Source organism: Esox lucius, chromosome 11, assembly GCF_011004845.1.
Source record: "Esox lucius isolate fEsoLuc1 chromosome 11, fEsoLuc1.pri, whole genome shotgun sequence".
NCBI classification, from domain to species: Eukaryota; Metazoa; Chordata; class Actinopteri; order Esociformes; family Esocidae; genus Esox; species Esox lucius.
In genome coordinates this window covers 26622790-26641009 of record NC_047579.1, presented here as the reverse complement: position 1 = coordinate 26641009, position 18220 = coordinate 26622790, and the positions used below count along the sequence as shown (strand labels likewise).

Sequence of the window (18220 nt, the reverse complement as noted above, 5' to 3'; positions counted from 1 at the left end):
TGTAATGCATGGCACTTGAACTGCGTTCATACCAATTGACAATATGCACAGAATGTAGTGGTAGTTCACGTGGTCTCTACGATCACGAGGTGTCTTCCATTAAAAAATACTGGCACAGTATAAACCATTTATTTATTAAATCGGCTGGATATAACATTAGATGTTAGTAGTTTTACAGTGGGGTATTACAGAGTATGTTGCGGGCAGAATGTGTAAAGTATTTAATGATTACTATGATATTAAAATGATCTTATGAAATATAAGGGTGAGGATTTTATTTTAATGATGCATTAATCATTTTTGTATTGTATCTTCTTAGTGAAAATATGAGTGTACATTTTGAACTCATGCTGTGTCACAAAAATATAAAACATGTTCAGGGATTTTCTTTATTGATCTACATGAAGAGTAACGCAGGTACGTGACAATAGAGCGTTTTGAAAGACGAGAACACGGGTCCTTGTTTTCTCTTGTTGAAATCCATGAATGTCTATTCCTCAAGGTCAGAATACTGAATGCACATCAGGGAAGGGGATGGTTTGTCTCAATAGCACAATAAATGGGAAGGTGAATATCTCAAGGTTTTCATAGCAAATAGTGCATTCAGTAATTATTAGGACCCATTGTGAAGATCAGAAAAGGCTGCGAAAAAAAATGCATTGATCAGTTTTAAATTCAACATATGAAATACATTATACTTTATGGGAAATAGTTAAAATAAACTATAAGATTATTGAAACCCCATGCCAAAACAACACAGAATTTTCTTTCATCTTTGATGAAGTGAGAAAGCAGCAATAGAATTAAACTTTGCATCTCTCCATATTTTTGGAGTCCTTGGTCCTGGCTTATGGACTCATCTTCAGCTCACCCTGCAAATATTCAACAGGGTTTAGGTCAGGGTACTGTGATTTTGTAGTCATTAAGAAATGTTTGTGTGGATCTGGTGGTCTGGATCTGTATCAGTGTTCTGCAGGGAGGTCCAACAACAACACAGTTTTAGCCTCCAACTGGGTTCCCAGGGCCTTTGGAAGCCAAAGAGCCCCACAACATCACATGTCCACCACTTCACAATGGGCAAATGTAATTATTCATTTTCCAGGCAGATTCATCCCAGCTCTAGTTGATTTAAACGTATAATTATTGCCCTAATAGTAAAGATTGGTATTTTATTCAGATGTGTTCTGATTCTGATCTTTTGCTCAATTATTTGCAAACTAGTTAATCTGATGGTCAAAAGGCCAGTGTGCATCCAGACTTAATGAAAACAGTCTTACTTGGTGTTATTAGAGTCGACTTTTTATGTCCAGAAGTAAAGTAACACACGATAAAACGTGTCAACCTCTCGTTTGACATATTGACAAAAGTGATACCATTCAAACGCCCCTATTAATTTCCCAATTGTGAACCGCCAGGTTTTCACTATCTGTAGATTCTCTGGTCAGCGTTTTAGTTGCCCTCCACAATTGATCTGGTTGGTTTACGAAATCACTGAATACACCAATGACGGGGAGTGTTAAGAATACGTCATCATTCGACGCCGGACGAAACAGTTCACTGTCAAGCATTGCGCTGTTTAGTGAATGGTTTACTGTATGTTTATATTTCAATGACATGTGCTGATAGGTAAAATTATGCTTTCATAACTTTTGATGATGATTGTGGAAAGGTGAGCTGTATTTTACGACGCACAGAAGTAGCTGGCCTTGAATGTTAAGATAGTATGAATAAAGTGTATCTACCCTGTAAATCCACTGCATGGGTAGTTGTGAGACACAATTGTACTGGTCTCTTACGAAACTTCTCATGCATTGAGCATCTTTTTACCCGGACTATTTTCCAGTTTCCGCGAAAAATGTCTACGAACCCAACAGGTAGACAAATTCCTGGATCAAAGAAATCTAGAGCACCTAAAGAAACACTACGGCACGTGAAGTCTAGAGAACAGAGGAAACGTGCAGTGGATGTGCATGGACCAGCAATTGTCTATGCGCAGGTCGTAGGGGCCGGGACCCGAGATAATGGACCGTCTCTTTATGTCTTTTCTGAGTTCAATAGGTAAATCTCCCAGAGAACATTCATGTCTGAAAGTTTCATGCAACGTTGATAAATATATTTGTATATTGAATATGTAGGTAGGCAATTGTCTGCAGAATGTTGGTTTACTAATTTTCTTCTCTGGCAGGTACCTATTCAACTGTGGTGAGGGTACACAGAGACTTATGCAAGAGCACAAGTAAGTTAAGTTGTTTCCAGGTAATGTTACTCTAAAATCTTCTTTCCCTCACAGCTTAGTAAATGTCAACAATGTTCCTCTTTGCAGGTTGAAAGCTGCTCGGTTGGACAATATTTTCATCACTAGAATGAGCTGGGATAATGTTGGTGGTCTATCAGGTAAGTTCTTTGTTATTGTGTCTTGTGTGTTATCAAGTTGGTAATATGTCAACCTGGAAACAGATGTGCGTGGATATAGGATGACCCATAACATCATAGATCCACCACCATTATTAAAAGTAGATAATGCTAACCTGCTTCTGGGGTACATCGAGGAAGAGGTCTATTTCCATTTCATCTGGCCTTTCATCTGGTTCCAGTCCAAGAAATTACCAAATTTCTATACCCAAGTGAAAAAGTGGAGGGCCACAACACAGTTCCTTTAGACTTTATGTATTAAAACCAAAAAATTATATATATATAATGCAGATTGAATTTCAGGGTTTTAATGGTTTTGATGACTTTCTTTTGAGATTTCTTTAACTTATTGAAAGTTAAATATTTTATTATTGTGTGTTTCTAAATGTTTCTACAGTGAAATATAGTTCATGACCTCATTACCTTTTTTTTTCCTTTTGATCAAGGATGTTGCTCATTTTGGAGTTTGTTGTTGACCATATTTTACTTAACAATGTGCAGTATTCCAGTATTTTTGGCCACTTGTAAATGAAGCAATGTCATGCCAAAACACTGCTGCCCCCTGGCTTATAGCAGAAGTAAAACAGGAATATCACCTTACAACAAAACAAAGATCCCAAGCACATAGACAAGTCAATCAGGAAATTGATTGCTAAAACAGTGATCCATGTCCTGAAATGGCCCTGAGCCGGGACCTAAATCTTTTGGAAAATCTGTGAACTGACTTAAGGGGATGTACTCGGGAGATCCCCTCAATTTGACTGAGCTTGAACTGTCCTGCAAAGAAGGGAATAATGCAATTGCTAAATCCTGTTGGGCTTGATTGATAGAGAGCTTTACAAACAGACTTACTGCTGTAATGCAAGCAAAAAGTGGTTCCACAAAGTATCCGTTGTGAGGTGGAGCACTTTTGCAACCAAGACATTAACAGTCTTTTTATTATAATTTTTCACAGACACTATCCATTTGCTTTTCACTTAAATATTTTTGGGCCACAATATCTTATTAAATGTGAATAAGGTCTGGCATGATTTCTATTGATTTTAGCCTTTAGATAAACAAAAGATGCATTTTCAACATGTTCAGTGTGTCAAGTTTTGATATCCACTGTATCACAAGTAATTTTTTCAAAAGCATCTTAAAATGTGATAGTGTGTTATCGCTCCTACACTAGCCAGTTTTGGCTATGATGCGTTACAACACAATTTACAGATTTCACAGGCGGGCCACTTAGAAGATAAATCATGGTGAGTTTCCTGGCTTGTGCAGTTTGGCATTAGTCACATAAGACGTGTTGTGCTTACTTAAAAGTAACAGCCCACCACATTACCCCAGATATGGGATGGGAGATGGGATGGGGATGTAGCCTGCTGTGCTAATGACACATTTCCTGTATAGGGACTGAAGGAGCCAGTATCATGGTGCGTTGGTAACCAAATTGGCTGTGTGAATTAACCACATACGATTGGGAAAAATCCACTTGAACTGCCGTCTCTTAATTACTTTTGGGAAACTTGTCAGTCATCCTGATAACTGCATTATGATCTCAGATGTCACCTACTGAGCTAATGACCCGAATTACATCATTATTTGGGAGTTAAATGCAACAACAATAATTACTTTTAACATGCTGTCTATTGTTTTTTTTTTACTCTATAATTAGTTGGCAAGTGTGATAGCTGCACTTTTAATTAATGGTGAATGCAGCATGTTGGCCATTAGTCAACAAGAATTTCTCAGCAAATTCAAAGTACTTGGTACGTGCAAGTTCACAACTGTTACATTCACAGCTCTTCATCGCGGTTCCTACTGTTACAGTCTCCCGCATGGTAATCAATGCAAGTGGACACTGAGGTATAACATTTCTGTCAGCAGACCGCGCAAGGAACAAATCATCCAAACCTGACTGTGATTCATAAAGGGTAATAGGTATTGAATTGTGGGTTTGATGAATTGTTACACTCCTACGTTTGGATGATGTATCTGCATGTGGGGGTGGTAAACAGCCTAGTGGTAAACGCTTTGAGGCAGTCACGTGGACAGATGAGGTGGATCTCTGCTGTGGTGCCCTCAAATGTGAATGCAGCTCTGAAAAAAAATTCTGAGGACACTGCACCTTTTTCTTTCCTTTCCAAAAAAGTTGGAAAGGAAGTTTTTGAGTGAGCAACAGAAGGGTTAAAATGAAGAGACCATTGCGAATTGAACACTTCTGTTCCTCACTCAAAACTTTCCTTTTCATCTTTTTTGGAAAGGAAAGAAAAAGGTGCAGTGGTATCCTAATTCTTTCCAGAGCTGTGTATCATCAGATGTGATACTGTGTTCTCTTTCTTGTTTAGGCATGATATTGACACTGAAAGACACCGGAGTCCCTGAGGTTGTTCTCTCTGGGCCACCACAACTAGTGAGTGGACTTTGGGATATTGTATGTAATGTCAGCTGTGTTTGTGGTTTCATGTTCAAACCTGGCTTTTTTGGTGACGCTTTTTCTTGGAATAGGAGAAATATGTCAATGCCATCAGGGTATTCTCTGGACCACTGGAAGAAATCAAGCTAGCTGTTCGACCATGCACTACTCAGACACAATACACAGATGACACAATGACCGTTACTCAAATACCAATACGTGGTAAGAACTAAACCTATTGCAAACGTCTTAAAACCTGAAATATATTATTCTATGATGGATATATTAATTAATAATTGTGTTCTAACCCCCGATTGTCCCACTCTAGCTGATCTCAAAGGAGAGACACCCAAGAGCTCCCCTAACTCCGGAAAGAGCAGCCCCTCCAGAAGTCCTCAGAACAAAGAGCTGCGGATGTCTGCGGACACTGAGGACACCAGCACAGACAGCAGGAGGGGGAGAGAAACCAGCCCAGGTAAGACTAGGTAGAAGTTGGCTCTGGATGTCCTTAAAGAGGGTACGGTATAGTCTAGTTGGAAAATACTGTCACTTATAAAAACCTGTCACGTATTGTGCATGGGGAGAGCTGAGAACCAGGTTGGAGAAAATATTTCTTACTGACAACCAGCTAGATAGTGTTAGATACAAATCATTAATGCTGCATAGGCTGCAAAAATGGTCTGCAGTGGTAAGGGCCGGGCGACGCCTGGATTTAAACATGGCCGGAAACGGCCTGTCAAAACATTGTCGATAGGCAATGTTATCATGTTTGTGTTTTAATCCGTGGAATTGTATATGTCAGAGGGCTGGCTGTCTGTCTGTCTGAGGGCTGTCTGTCTGTCTGAGGGCTGTCTGTCTGTCTGAGGGCTGTCTGTCTGTCTGAGGGCTGTCTGTCTGTCTGAGGGCTGTCTGTCTGTCTGAGGGCTGTCTGTCTGTCTGAGGGCTGTCTGTCTGTCTGAGGGGTGTATTTGCAGGAATAACACCATGTATTAGCACACATTCATTAACCTTAAAAAAGCCAGAAATAGTAGAAATGCCTTCAATAAAATGATATACCCTGCTTCTTTAATACAACATCTGAGACTATTTAAACAGGAATAGAGCTTCTTCTGTCAAGTCTTGCACTATGGAATTATTCAGATCGCTTAGACAGGCTATTGTATTCTTCTGTAGTCTGTACATAAATTATATAAGCTTACCTTATGAAAACAACGAGGACCTAAGAATAGTAGCCTTACAACTTATTTTGGTAATTCATATGTGAACTATTTGGGACATCTCCCTTTAGTCTACTTTCCGACTGTTTGACTCAGTGTCATAAAATGCTGTGCACTAAATCATAAATGAGATGGAGAGGAAAATAAAACATGTTTTTTTAAACAATGGTATGCAACGGAAAAATGCTTCCATTGCCTGTTTGGCAGTTTGTTCAGTTTCAGGTCGAGTGTGAAGGTGAGCCAGTAGACCTGGACAAAGTCACTTGCAGGATTTGTTTTCTAGATGTAAACTACTTAATTAGAGCGTCATCCTTTTGTCTCAAGTTACTTTGATGGCCAAACCACCAACATTTCATTTAGGATGCACTATTTGGGTATTCAATCAATATAGAGAATGCATAAATAGCATCTTTTTTTGTATGATATATTGGTAACACTCATTATAAAAATCTTGTTAGCTCTTGCAAATAAAGTTGTTTGTGAGACCACCCTGGTGCAGGGGAACGTATGCGCCTAACCGGTATTCAAGGACATTAATCAAACCTTCAACTATCTAACAAATAGTGTATTCAAGTTGAACTTCTCGTGGTAACGTTTACTGCAACTGTAATGTGTTTTGTTTTAGGTTTCATTAAGCGAGCACTGATTTCTGACAGCACTTTAAACATTCCAGTGCCCAAATTCTGCCTTGCAATTATTCAGCAACTCTTTCTCTCATTATTATACTTAGCTAAAACTAATTTCGACATGCTGGTAAACATGTCCTTCATAGTAAGGGAATAGGCCATATTGTATGTTAGCATGCTTGTCGCTTACAATGCCTATGCTATATACTATGTGAGCTTCAACTCGTGGTCTGGGGATTGGGCGGAGGAGCAGGTGACATGGGAGAACTTGGGAACACCAGACTGGCCACGACGTTCTAATTAAGTCACAGAATCTGCTCCTTCTTTTCAAGGTTGAGCTTGAGGTGGTGGGGTGGCCTCCAAACAGAGACTAACTCTAGCCATCTTTAAGGCAGGGGTTGACTCCTATGCAGCAGATTGGGGAGAGAAGAGGGTAGACGAGTATTAGGGGAGGGAGAAGGAAAATGACCGCCTTCCCCAGGCGGGACATGACCGTCTGGGTAGGGGTTGAGTTGTTTGGGTCGGAGGAGAGAGAAAACAAGGCTAGTAGGGATCAGATACCTGGATTGGGGGGTGCAGTGTGATTAGTCTGCCATCAGCATCTAGTCAAGACATGGTCAATATGACCAACCGCATGTTGGACAATACATATGACAAGAATGTCAAGATTAAACGAGCAAGTGATATTGACCGTGTGGAATTCAAACGAGGTCATAGACTGGTGATCAAAAGGGAAAAGATTGAACCTGCTCTGAAGAAATGTATAGCTCCATGCCATCACCACCTCGACCAAGTGCTTCGGAATTATGGGGAAAACAACATGGATGAAGAGAGAGCAGCTGGATTGGAAGTATAAACACGAGTCAATGGAACACGAGTACAAGATGAGATCTGAAGACAATAATAAGACAACAGTAATAATAACAACGTTAAACCCAAGAGAGATACACAGATGAGAGAGCGGTGTGGAGCTTTCCCTATTTACTTCCTTCAATCAACTCTGCAGAACTGACTTTATTTCAGCAACAGTATTGCTTCCCACAGAATAAGACTTTTGCTTATCGCTGCCAGTAAAGGAAGAACTGAGGAGGTTTTAGAACAAATGGTGACTGACTAGATGATGTGAAACCAATCTCCTTCTGATACAGGCATTGTTTGCCAGGACATAAATATATTGACTTGCCCCTGAAACCTAGTTAATCTTTTAAGAATCAGCAAGTAGCAAGTTATTCTCAGTGAGCTGTTCTAAGGTCCATTGCAATAGACAATTGGGAAGATATACCTCACTTTAGGCAGATGGGCCTAACTAGCAAAAGACAGTACTTTAGAACAATAAATCAAGACAAAAATATACTCTTAACTACTTGGTATAGCAGGAGTCCTCTATTTAGAGGTAAAAGCTCATAGAACTGATTTGCTGTCTTGTGATGGTCAGTCAGGAGGGGAGAAATCCTCAACTTCAAAACATCCACGGCGAAGAAGCTACCCTTACTGTCACTACTCATTACTGCTTGTTGGTACTGAAATGCAAAGGCTCAATAAGAAACCCCAGCACCACTAATTCATTTCTTCTAAATATTCAGATTTCATAGAAAATGCGTATGTAGCAAAGGGATCAGTGAGCATTTATCCATGCAGATTGTCTACAGAGCCTTTTGAGTGATTGGTCCTTATTTGTTGTCTCTTCTTTTCAGGTCACCCCACAGGATTTCTATTGGGCTTAGGTCAGGGGACTGGAAGGGCCATTGCTAAAGATTGATTCATAGTCTTTGTTTGGTGTTTTTTTTTTTTTTTTTTTACCACGGGTGCCAGGAATTCTGGGGGGCACTATAAATTAAGGTTGAATGGGTCACCACTTAGGTTTTTGTACCTGTTTGGTGGAGGAACTGTAACCAACAATATTGTTGAAAGGTATATGCTGCAAAATAAGTGGGTGTTTCATTTCCTGAACCGTATATGTGGAAACAGTCATTACCATGTTGAAGGATGCTGAGCTCCAAAGAGCAGTGTTTCTCACACTGCATTTTCATCTTAGGTGGAAAAAGGGAAGTAACAAGAGATCCGGCTTTGATTGTGGCATTTGTTTGTAAGGTAAGAAACACAATCTCAGTGTCTCAGTAAATATTCTTCCATCCACAGTTCAAGGACAGTCGCGCCTTATTCAAAAAAGTCTGGATAGCTGTGATGATAAAAGGAAGTGTCTTTGTTGTGGTGTCCTCCCACTAGGACTTTTTAAGTAACGAGCCAAAAGACAAAAACATGCTTTACTGTCCCAGTTATTACTGACGTCACTGTAGGTCATGTTTAATTGAAATCTGAAAGATGGGAAGTTTTTTAAGGCAGATATTTATCTTGAATATGCACTATGTAATCAGTCAATTATTTTAATTCGGAACAAGCCTGCTCAATGGAAACACCACTGGTGGAAACCTTTAAATATTTTCTTTGCAGGAAAATATATAAGCAATTAGATGGAAACCTTAAAAGTGACAAACTTTGGAAGAATTTTAGTTTCAGGTGTTTGTTTTTTTTATGTCACATGTAATCTTTGACTTGCAGCTTCATCCAAAGAAGGGAAATTTCTTGGTTGCTCAAGCAAAAGAACTTGGATTACCAGTGTGAGTTGATTTTTCATTTTAAATGCAATTGTGCCTGTTCAACAAACCTAAGGCGATAATGATCCTTTTTATCATGTACTTGCTCAACAGTGGGACTGCAGCAATAGGTCGACTCATTGCTGCTCTAAAGGATGGGAAAAGTGTGACTTACGAAGGAAGAGAGGTACTTCAAATACATATACATAATACTGTACATATATGTTATCCCTAGTTTTAACCCCTAGTTATGTTTACAGTACCAGTCAAACGTTTGGACACCTACTCTTTATTTCTTTATTTTCATAATTTTATATAATGGTGAAGACATAAAAACTATGGAGTAACACATGGAATCATGTAGTAACCAAAAATGTGTTAGAACAAATCTAAATACATTTTTATTTTAGATTCTTTAAAGTAGCTACCCTTGACCTTGATGACAGCTTTGAACTCTCTTGGCATTCTCTCAAGTGGATTCATGTTACTGGTAACTCTCTTGGCATTCTCTCAAGCAGATTCCTGAGGTAGTCAATTGGAGTGCTTTTCCAACAGTCTTGGAGTTCCTATATATGCTGAGAACTTGTTGGCGGCTTTTCCTTCACTCTGCGGTCCAACTCATCTCAAACCATCTCAGTTGAGTTGAGATATGTGATTCTGGAGGCCAGGTCATCTGATGTAGCTCCATCACTCTCGTTCTTGGTGAAATAGACCTTACACAACCCGGTGTGTTTTGTGTCACTGTCCTGTTGAAAAACAAATAAAGGTCCCAATAAGCACAAACCAGATGGGATGGCGTATTGTGCAGAATGCTGTGGTAGCCATGTTGTTGAGTATGCCTTCAATTCTAAATAAATCACAGACAGTGTCTCCACACCTCACCCCTCCACCATGCTTTACCATGGGAAGCAACATTCAAAGATCATTCACCCGCTTTGCATCTCACAAAGACAAATCTCAAATTCAGACAAACCAAAGCACAGATTTCCCACCGGGTTAATTTTGGTCCTTATTGGTGTTCCTTAGTAGTGTTTTCTTTGTAGCAATTTTACCATGAATGCCTGATTCACGCAGTTTCCTCTGATCATTGAACTCTGTGTAGCATTCATTTGTACTGCATTCTGAAGAACAGTTGGATTTCTGAGGCTGGTGAATCTAATGAACTTTTGCAGCAGAGGTAACTCTGGGTCTTCTTTTTCTTTGTTTATTTATTTGAATGACTGACCTTCATGTCTGAATGATGGACTGGTTGTTTTTCTTGGCTTATTTCACCTTTTCTTGACATAATATTGACTGGCAACAGGGCAGACATCATGATGGTCTTCCAACCCTATACCTTGTCACAACACAACGACCTTGTCAAACCCATTAAGAAGGAAAGATATTTCCACAAATTAACTTTGAACAAGGCACACCTGTTAATTGAAATGCATTCCAGGTGACTACCTCGTGAAGCTGTTTGAGAGACTGCAAATGAGAGTGCAAAGCTGTTATCAAGACAAAGGGTGGCTTGCTTTGAAAAATCTACAATATGAAATGCATTTTGAATCTGTTTAACACTTTTGGTTGCTACGTGATTCTATAACCTGTTATTTCATCGTTTTTGTCTGTTTTCACTGTTTATTCTACAAGGTGGAAAATGGTAAAACTAAAGCAATACACTTGAATGAGTATGTGTTTCCAAAGTTTTGGCTTGTACTGTTAATGTTTAATTCCTTTTCAGTGAACACTCTGTATGACATAATGGTGGAATTACATCTTCATGCACTCTAAATGTACACCAAAGTAGATGAAAATTGTGTAGACAATTGACTGTTAAAGTCTGTTTATTTAACTTGCGTGTTAGTCGTCACAGCACCGGCACTCTGGTTATTTCAGAAAGGCTCCGTAGAAACCCTTTGTGGTCCCTTACTGAATTACGCTAACTGAGACATTAAACCAATGATATTCAGCTTCTATTTCAAACGTTAACTTCCACTTCGCACGAGTGTGTCAATGATCTTTCTTTGTCTTTTTGGCAAACTTTTCATTCTGTTGTCTGACGACGTTAATATGGTTTACCGACAGATCCGTCCTGAGGAGGTGTGCACGCCCACTGATCCAGGACCAGCCTTTATTGTGGTCGAGTGTCCCTCGGAGGAGTTTGTCCAACCAGTCTGCAACAATCAGCAGCTCAGCAGGTAATGGCCTGAGCTGTTGTCCAACTGTGTCATAGGCTGCTTTTGCTTCATGTGTCATTATTCCCCAGTCTTTCTTATTAATTGTAGTCGTTTGCTTAAGCAACGTATTAATACATTTGAGTCCTGTGTCTCATCTGCAGATACCAGGCTGGAGGAACAGAAGACCCTGCTGCCTTAGTTGTCCACATGACCCCAGAAAGGGTTCTGAAAAACGACGAATACAAGCAATGGATGGAAAGGTGTTATGTTGGGCCCAACAGACCTTGCTGTTGTGTAAAACGACCAGATTCTGCTGGTGTCTTATTGTTTCTTTTTGATGTGATCTCGCTAATGTTAACAAGTGTCTTTTTTTGGTTTTAGATTTCCGTCAACCACTGAGCACCTGATCCTGAATGAACAAGTGTGTACCGTTCACAACGTCAGGAGCCACAAGATTCAGACTCAGCTCAGTTTGATTCATCCAGAGATATTTCCGGAGCTGAAGCACTACAAAACAAAGGTAATTTGTGAGTGTTGGGAGTTAGGTTCCTGTTGTACGCTGCCGCTGCTGCCCAGAGATAAGTTTTAAAGGGAAGCCTTGCTTTGTATTGTGCTTATTTCTACTCTTGGTTTTTGTAAAGCTGATGACTGTCTTTGATCTTCTCTAGGAAACCCAGGCTACCATGCATATCCCAAATGTCAGGGCTGAGTGTCTGTTGAAGTTCCAACTAAGACCCAAGATTGAATGGCAAGGTGAGTCTGTTTGCAGAGTGCAATGTCATCTTTTTGTTTTGTGGTCCTTCATGTCCCCATTTATCAGAAAACACTTGTAGTCTGCTTTGTCAAAAAAAAACCAAAAACATTTCACATGGCTTTTTTTCCCTTCATTTTTTCTTGCCTTGTAGATGCCGAAACAATCAAAAACTAAAATGAGAGAGTAGTCCTTTCCCTTTCAGTAGTATTTGATTAGTTGTGTTTGCTGTTCTGTTTCCTATTCATCAGGGATGCCATCCCCTCATGTGACATTGAGGAGTTTGTGAAAGAGGCTGCCGAAGCCCCTAACTTTCTTCAGGAAGTGGAGAAGTGCAAGCATTTCTGTGCGACTGATGCTGCAGTGCTATCAGGTGAGCCCTCTTCTGATACATGTCACGCTAGCAGGTCAGAAGGAAATGCTGGACTGCTCCTTTCAACAAGGCACAATCAATTCATTTTTAGTCTGAATTGAATGAGCCCCAAGGTTTCGCACACATTAAATTGACCAAACACATACGAGCTGGAAAAATAACAGAATTTAGCACCATATCGTTCTTTTTCTAATAGAGAATCATTGATTTACATCTTACATTTTCGTGCCGTGGGAACGGTATGTGGTTTACAATAAGTTTATTTTTCTTGCAGGACGGGCAGAAAAATACCCAGAGGTGGTTTTCTTAGGGACTGGATCTGCTCTTCCTATGAAGATCAGGAACGTCAGTGGTACCTTGGTCAATATCAGGTAATAACCCCAAGTATATGTTTGCCCCAATGCGCGAGAGGGTGGGTATAAATGTCGGTTTGTTTCAATATCCTATCTCCTTCAGTTCCACTCAGTCAGTGCTGCTGGACTGTGGAGAGGGCACCTTTGGCCAGCTTTGCAGACATTATGGGGACGGTGTAGATGAGACTCTTGCAAAGATCTCAACTGTCTTCATCTCTCACATGCATGCGGACCATCACACAGTAAGGATTATTTTCCGTTGCTATATGTTTTTTTAACGGGAATTTTGGCATAAATGATGAATATGTTTGTGAATGTTTTTCAGGGATTGTTGAGTTTGCTGTTTCAGAGGGAGCGAGCCATGGTCAGTGAAGTGTTTCCCTTTTTAAGATTTAAAGATGCCTGTTTAATTTATTCAAAATGGAACGCTTGAATTAAGATGTTTGTCTCTTTGACTTTCAGACAGCGCTTGGGAAAGCTTTCAGCCCGACTTATCTGGTGGCCCCTGTCCAGATAATGACTTGGCTCAACCAGTACCACGACCACTGCGAGGAGATTCTCAGCCATGTCAAGTATGTTAGAAAATGATTGCCCTTTAATATTTTAAAGAGATTTCTTTCATTGACATTTTATCAACTATAGCAAGAGAAATGTGAATACGTTTGTTTCAAATAAGAAATTACCAAGTTAATCTAGCTAACTGTTACAGCTAGAAACACGATCAATCCCCATGTTCTGATAATGCTAACAATCAGTATGGTTAAGAAAATAGTTTAAAAACCTTTAAATACTATTTTAAAACCTTCAGCTATTTAAATCTGCATGCATTTACATACACCAAATGGGATTCAAATGCCAACCAAAGAAACACAGTGGTAAACATTTCAGATGGTGGCCTACAGCTTTTTAACGATTTTACATAACATCACTACAATATTCACAACATTAGAACTAGTTAAACTGTACATCCACTTCATGGGATTCAATGTAAAGTCCAAGTGGTAAACATTTCATTGCATTTTAGTCATTTAGATTACACTCTTATCCAGAGCAATTTATATTAGCAATTTGGATTAAGAGCCTTGCTCAAGGGCAAAATGACAGATTTTCACTGTCATTTTAAATTGTACTTATTTATTGCCGGACCGCGTAAGCTGAGCCGGCCTAGAAGAGCAAATGTCTCTTACTGAGTGAGTGAGTGCCTGACTGACTACTGACTGACTTACCTATTTAAATAGCTTAGTGGTCAGAGATGCAGACTGTCACAAAGTCGACTGTGGTTCGATCCTCGCCATGGACCAAACAAAATAGGTATTGGGATTTGTTCAGGATAGTCTAAAACTTCGCTGGCTACAAGCTTCAGTAGCTACATTATAGTAAGCCTAAAGTAAAACTGTTTATGGTTATTTTGCGATGGACGAACTGCATCGACAACGAACATAATGCTCTCAATTTTGATGTACATAGCATAGTTCACATAGCATAGTGGCTCGTTATTCAACGGTCATTGTTTTTATTATAGGTACTGTATAGCTATTAGCTAGCCATCTACAGTGATCTCATTCTAATTTAACGTGTTGAGTGTAGTGTAGCGATCCAGTTATACCTGTTTTGGGTTTGGATGTCAGCTAATAACTCGTTTTGAGAACAGTGGAGTTTCGACTACTGCTAAAGTAAACAGACACCACATCTCTACCCATGTATCACGTGCAGCACTATCCTCTGTTTAAATTGTGTAGTGGTTAAAGACAGTCTGCCACAAAGAAAACCGCGGATCAAATCCATCCAGGGACAGCAACATTCATGCCTTCTAATCCCGGGCCGGCTTGCCTGGTTCCGTTTCTTGTTACAAACATAAAACCACAAATGTGTTCAAATCATTATGAATTATTGCCATGTATATGCATGCATAATGGGTTAACATAGACCTTCTGTACATTTCCTTGGAAATAATAAACGACAGGAAAAGGCGTAGCCGATGTAGTTTCATTTTCAAAACGAAGTGCTTTGTCTCTCATTTATGTCTTCTTTACTATTTTTTAGCATTGTCCCTAGCAAAGTCTTGTGCGAGGGGGCCGAGTTGCCCAAGTCAAATACCACATCCGTCATCCAAGCACTGCTGAAGAAATCCGATTTAGGAAAGGTATGTGGAGTCTTTAACAGGCTGCTTGGTACAGTATGACTTGCATTCTTCTTAGCATGACCAGCTGTTTATTGTGCGGTTATCATCATCCAGTCTGAAATACATAATGTGTTTGTTTGCTAGTTCCAGACCTGTCCAGTGCGTCACTGTAAGAATGCCTACGCCTGCAGCATCACTCACCAGTCTGGCTGGCAGCTGGTCTTCTCTGGGGACACCATGCCCTGCGACGCCCTTGCAAACATGGGTCAGTACCACACATTCTAGGCAATCGTGTTTGGGGACCCAGAGGACATCTCTCTTACATGCCAGAATTTTGAACCCAGGGGGCATCCTGTGACCTGTATTCAGTTGCTGTTGGTGTGGTACAGATGTAAATCAGCGGTAATTCTTTGGTGGCCTGTTTAATCTGAACACCTTATTCATGCCGCATGCTCCACTAGCTGTATGGTATAATTCCTTGTATTTCTTAATGCTATCGATTGGTTCCAAAGCTTGCTATGAATCACAAGGTCTCCCTAATAGTTCCTCTGGGATCCCACTTCATTGACTCGTTTTAAATTGCTCAACTGGATGTGATCCAAGTGAAGCCTCCCAGAGAGCCACAGCCGAGGTGTATCCCAGGCCTGTTCATTATGGATGGCCGGGTACAAACGGGATCCGGGTGCTGGTTTATTATACGGAGCTGCGTGATTGATTTCCTATGGGAGAGGAAAAGAGTCTGGGAGTGCTCCTCCATGCACCAGTCTTGTGATTCATGTTTGTCATTGTGTTTTCAAAGGGAAAAACGCGACGTTACTTATTCATGAAGCCACGTTGGAAGACGGATTGGAGGATGAGGCTGTGGAGAAGAGACACAGGTAGGTAGACGGATCTTCTTGTGCCTCTCCTCAGCGGTGCCTTTGGTTTTTCCATTAGGAAAGTATTTCCATTAGCTTTCCCAGTGTGAATGTGGAAATATGACGTGCATTCAAGGAGGTAAACTAAAATAGGCAAGTGCCCTTTTTCAACTGCCAATGAAGCTCAATGAGCTCTTGAGAAGCCAGTCATTTTTAGAGGGCAATGTAAGTAGCTGCATTCTTCCCCCAAAATTGTCATTGATTTTTGGAACACAATAATGGGCGCTTCTGCCTTCAAGCTGGAATTTTTGTGACTTCGGTAAAAAAAAAAGAAGAAGCTGGCCTTGAAAATGACTCAAAAGAATGAATCCCTTTTGAGAAAGTCAATGAGCTGAACTATTGAACTTAGCTAAAACCTGTGCATCTTACTATGGGGGTTAAGTCTAGGAATTACTGTCAGAATAGTAGCATCATGCTTCTCTGCTTGCCTCCCAAAATGACAGTACCACCTCCCAGGCCATCGGTATTGGAATGAAGATGAATGCGGAGTTCATCATGCTGAACCACTTCAGCCAGCGCTATGCCAAGATTCCCCTCTTCAGTGAGGACTTCAACGACAGGGTGGGAATATCTTTTGACCACATGCGGGTGAGTGTTTAAGAATGTTTTACCTCAGTCTGCTTGCCCTGCCCTCCTGAAAGATACCTCTGAACTGTGTAACTTTAAAAATTATTTGGGCCGGCATTGCCTACAGCTCAAAAAAGTGCACAATTCTGCCCCTAGTCTTGGACACAGTGGGTTGGACAACTTTATTTTAAATCTCCCGTTATAGAGGCTTTTTCAGCTGCCTTGGTATGTCGAACGACCCCCCTCTGTCTAAATAATAGTCTGTTTTCCAACAGCGCTTGTGATCCGTCTTCCCTATATCTCCTCAGATCCGGTTTGGAGACTTCAAAATCCTCCCTAGACTCATTCCACCCCTCAAATCCCTGTTTGCAGAGGAGATCGGAGAAATGGAGGAGAGGAGAGAGAAGAGGGAGCTAAGACAGATGAAAGGAGTTAGTCCTGAAAGCATGGAGGAACAGAGCACCCTCAATGCGGTCGAGTTGGGCAAAGGTTCCAAACGAGTGCCAGAGGAACCGACCCCTGATGTGGGAAGCAAGAGACTCAAAGCTAACTAATACCCCTTCCAAAGAATTAGATTAGTGGAAATTATATTACTGTTATTTTACTGGGACAAATCTGTTTGCTTTCTGAAAATGAATTTCATGAGAGGCTTGCATGATAAATTCTCTGTAAAATAATAATTTCTTTTTTCATTTGACCGGAGTGGCTTTGTTTGCATGGAAATAAAGAGTCTACTTCTCAGGTAATTTCCATTGCTGTGTATATGTACATGCTATTAGCATATGCAAGTCTTTTGATTTTGCATTTAACAATAAAGTTAAGTTGATCTCCACAGAATTGGCCTGAAGTGTCTTGTTTTAAATGTTTTACTGTAGATACAGACATGGAATCATACTGACATTTTTACAAAATTAAGGGAAAAGAAGTAACCGAAAATGGAACCCCACCCCTTGTGTATGACCACATCCACGTTCATTTTTGTTGGTCATTTGTGTGTACTTAAATGAATTCATTTAAAAAAAAAAAAAATGATGTCTGAGATATTGCCTGTTGGAACTACAAAGGCACGGACCGACAGTCCCTACTGAATTTCATAGTAAGGGGAAAGTTATGCTTGATGAGTATACACCTGAGAGAGATAGATGTCCCCATAGATGAAGATGAAATCAACAATAATTAGAAAAATATAACCAACAAGACCAGATGTGATGCACCAGATTCTGGAGAATTCCGACCAATGCTTCTTACTTTAATTCCCATAGAGCGAGGAAACTACTGCACTTGTTTGAATAGGCTTAGAATGAATCTGCCTTCAGAAATTGCATTCAAACAAATTCTCTTGTCGACGATTAGTATTACATTGGATTGCACTGTCTTTGATGTTAAACCAGATGAACAGATGTGTTATTTCCTTTTTTGAAGGACTGATAGAAAATATGTGCTATTGTTGTAGTCCTGAAACATGAAAAATTAAGCAATTCTGTATATGTCAGTTGGGTAATGATATCCATCAATAACAGTCCTCTGATCTTTCCATCAGACAAGAAGCCCTAACATGCTGTGCCAGCTTCCTGCTTTCTCTGTGTGGGAACTGTTTTGGTCGAAAATGTATTGCAGACATCAGAATGATGTCAGGACAGCTGAAATACCAATCAATGTGGCTAGTGCAACTTTAATGACAGGTGGAGTTTGCAGCTGCTGGTTGGATCCCTGATTGCCTGTACA

At 40.2% G+C, this 18220-nt stretch overlaps 1 protein-coding gene across 4 annotated transcripts; it reads left to right on the top strand.

The window, feature by feature from the left end:
• The first annotated feature begins 1534 nt into the window (after positions 1-1534).
• On the top strand, positions 1535-17332 carry elac2 (elaC ribonuclease Z 2). Of its 4 annotated transcripts, none has more exons than XM_034295651.1 (25): positions 1535-1626; positions 1844-2058; positions 2186-2236; positions 2324-2394; positions 4749-4813; positions 4909-5038; positions 5145-5291; positions 8354-8383; positions 8695-8750; positions 9219-9277; positions 9368-9440; positions 11321-11433; positions 11574-11672; positions 11794-11932; positions 12081-12164; positions 12413-12536; positions 12811-12907; positions 12993-13131; positions 13215-13253; positions 13352-13461; positions 14933-15032; positions 15156-15276; positions 15811-15889; positions 16372-16516; positions 16804-17332. In XM_034295651.1, the coding sequence occupies exons 2-25, from the start codon at positions 1856-1858 to the stop codon at positions 17047-17049; spliced, it is 2520 nt and encodes an 839-aa protein (XP_034151542.1). In that variant the 5' UTR covers positions 1535-1626; positions 1844-1855; the 3' UTR covers positions 17050-17332. The 4 variants fall into 4 exon arrangements, with proteins under 4 accessions (XP_034151542.1, XP_034151541.1, XP_034151539.1 ...); XM_034295650.1 differs by having other exon boundaries at positions 1535-1669; XM_034295648.1 differs by having other exon boundaries at positions 1535-2058.
• Positions 17333-18220: the final 888 nt, after the last annotated feature.

Bases quoted from the DNA above. Each gene is read 5' to 3' on its own strand.
- elac2 (XM_034295648.1), top strand. From the start codon at position 1,724: ATGAATAAAGTGTATCTACCCTGTAAATCCACTGCATGGGTAGTTGTG. The intron at 2,395-4,748 runs GTAAGTTCTTTG...TTTCTTGTTTAG, and splicing joins TAATGTTGGTGGTCTATCAG to GCATGATATTGACACTGAAA. The intron at 12,165-12,412 runs GGTGAGTCTGTT...TTCCTATTCATC, and splicing joins GACCCAAGATTGAATGGCAA to AGGGATGCCATCCCCTCATG.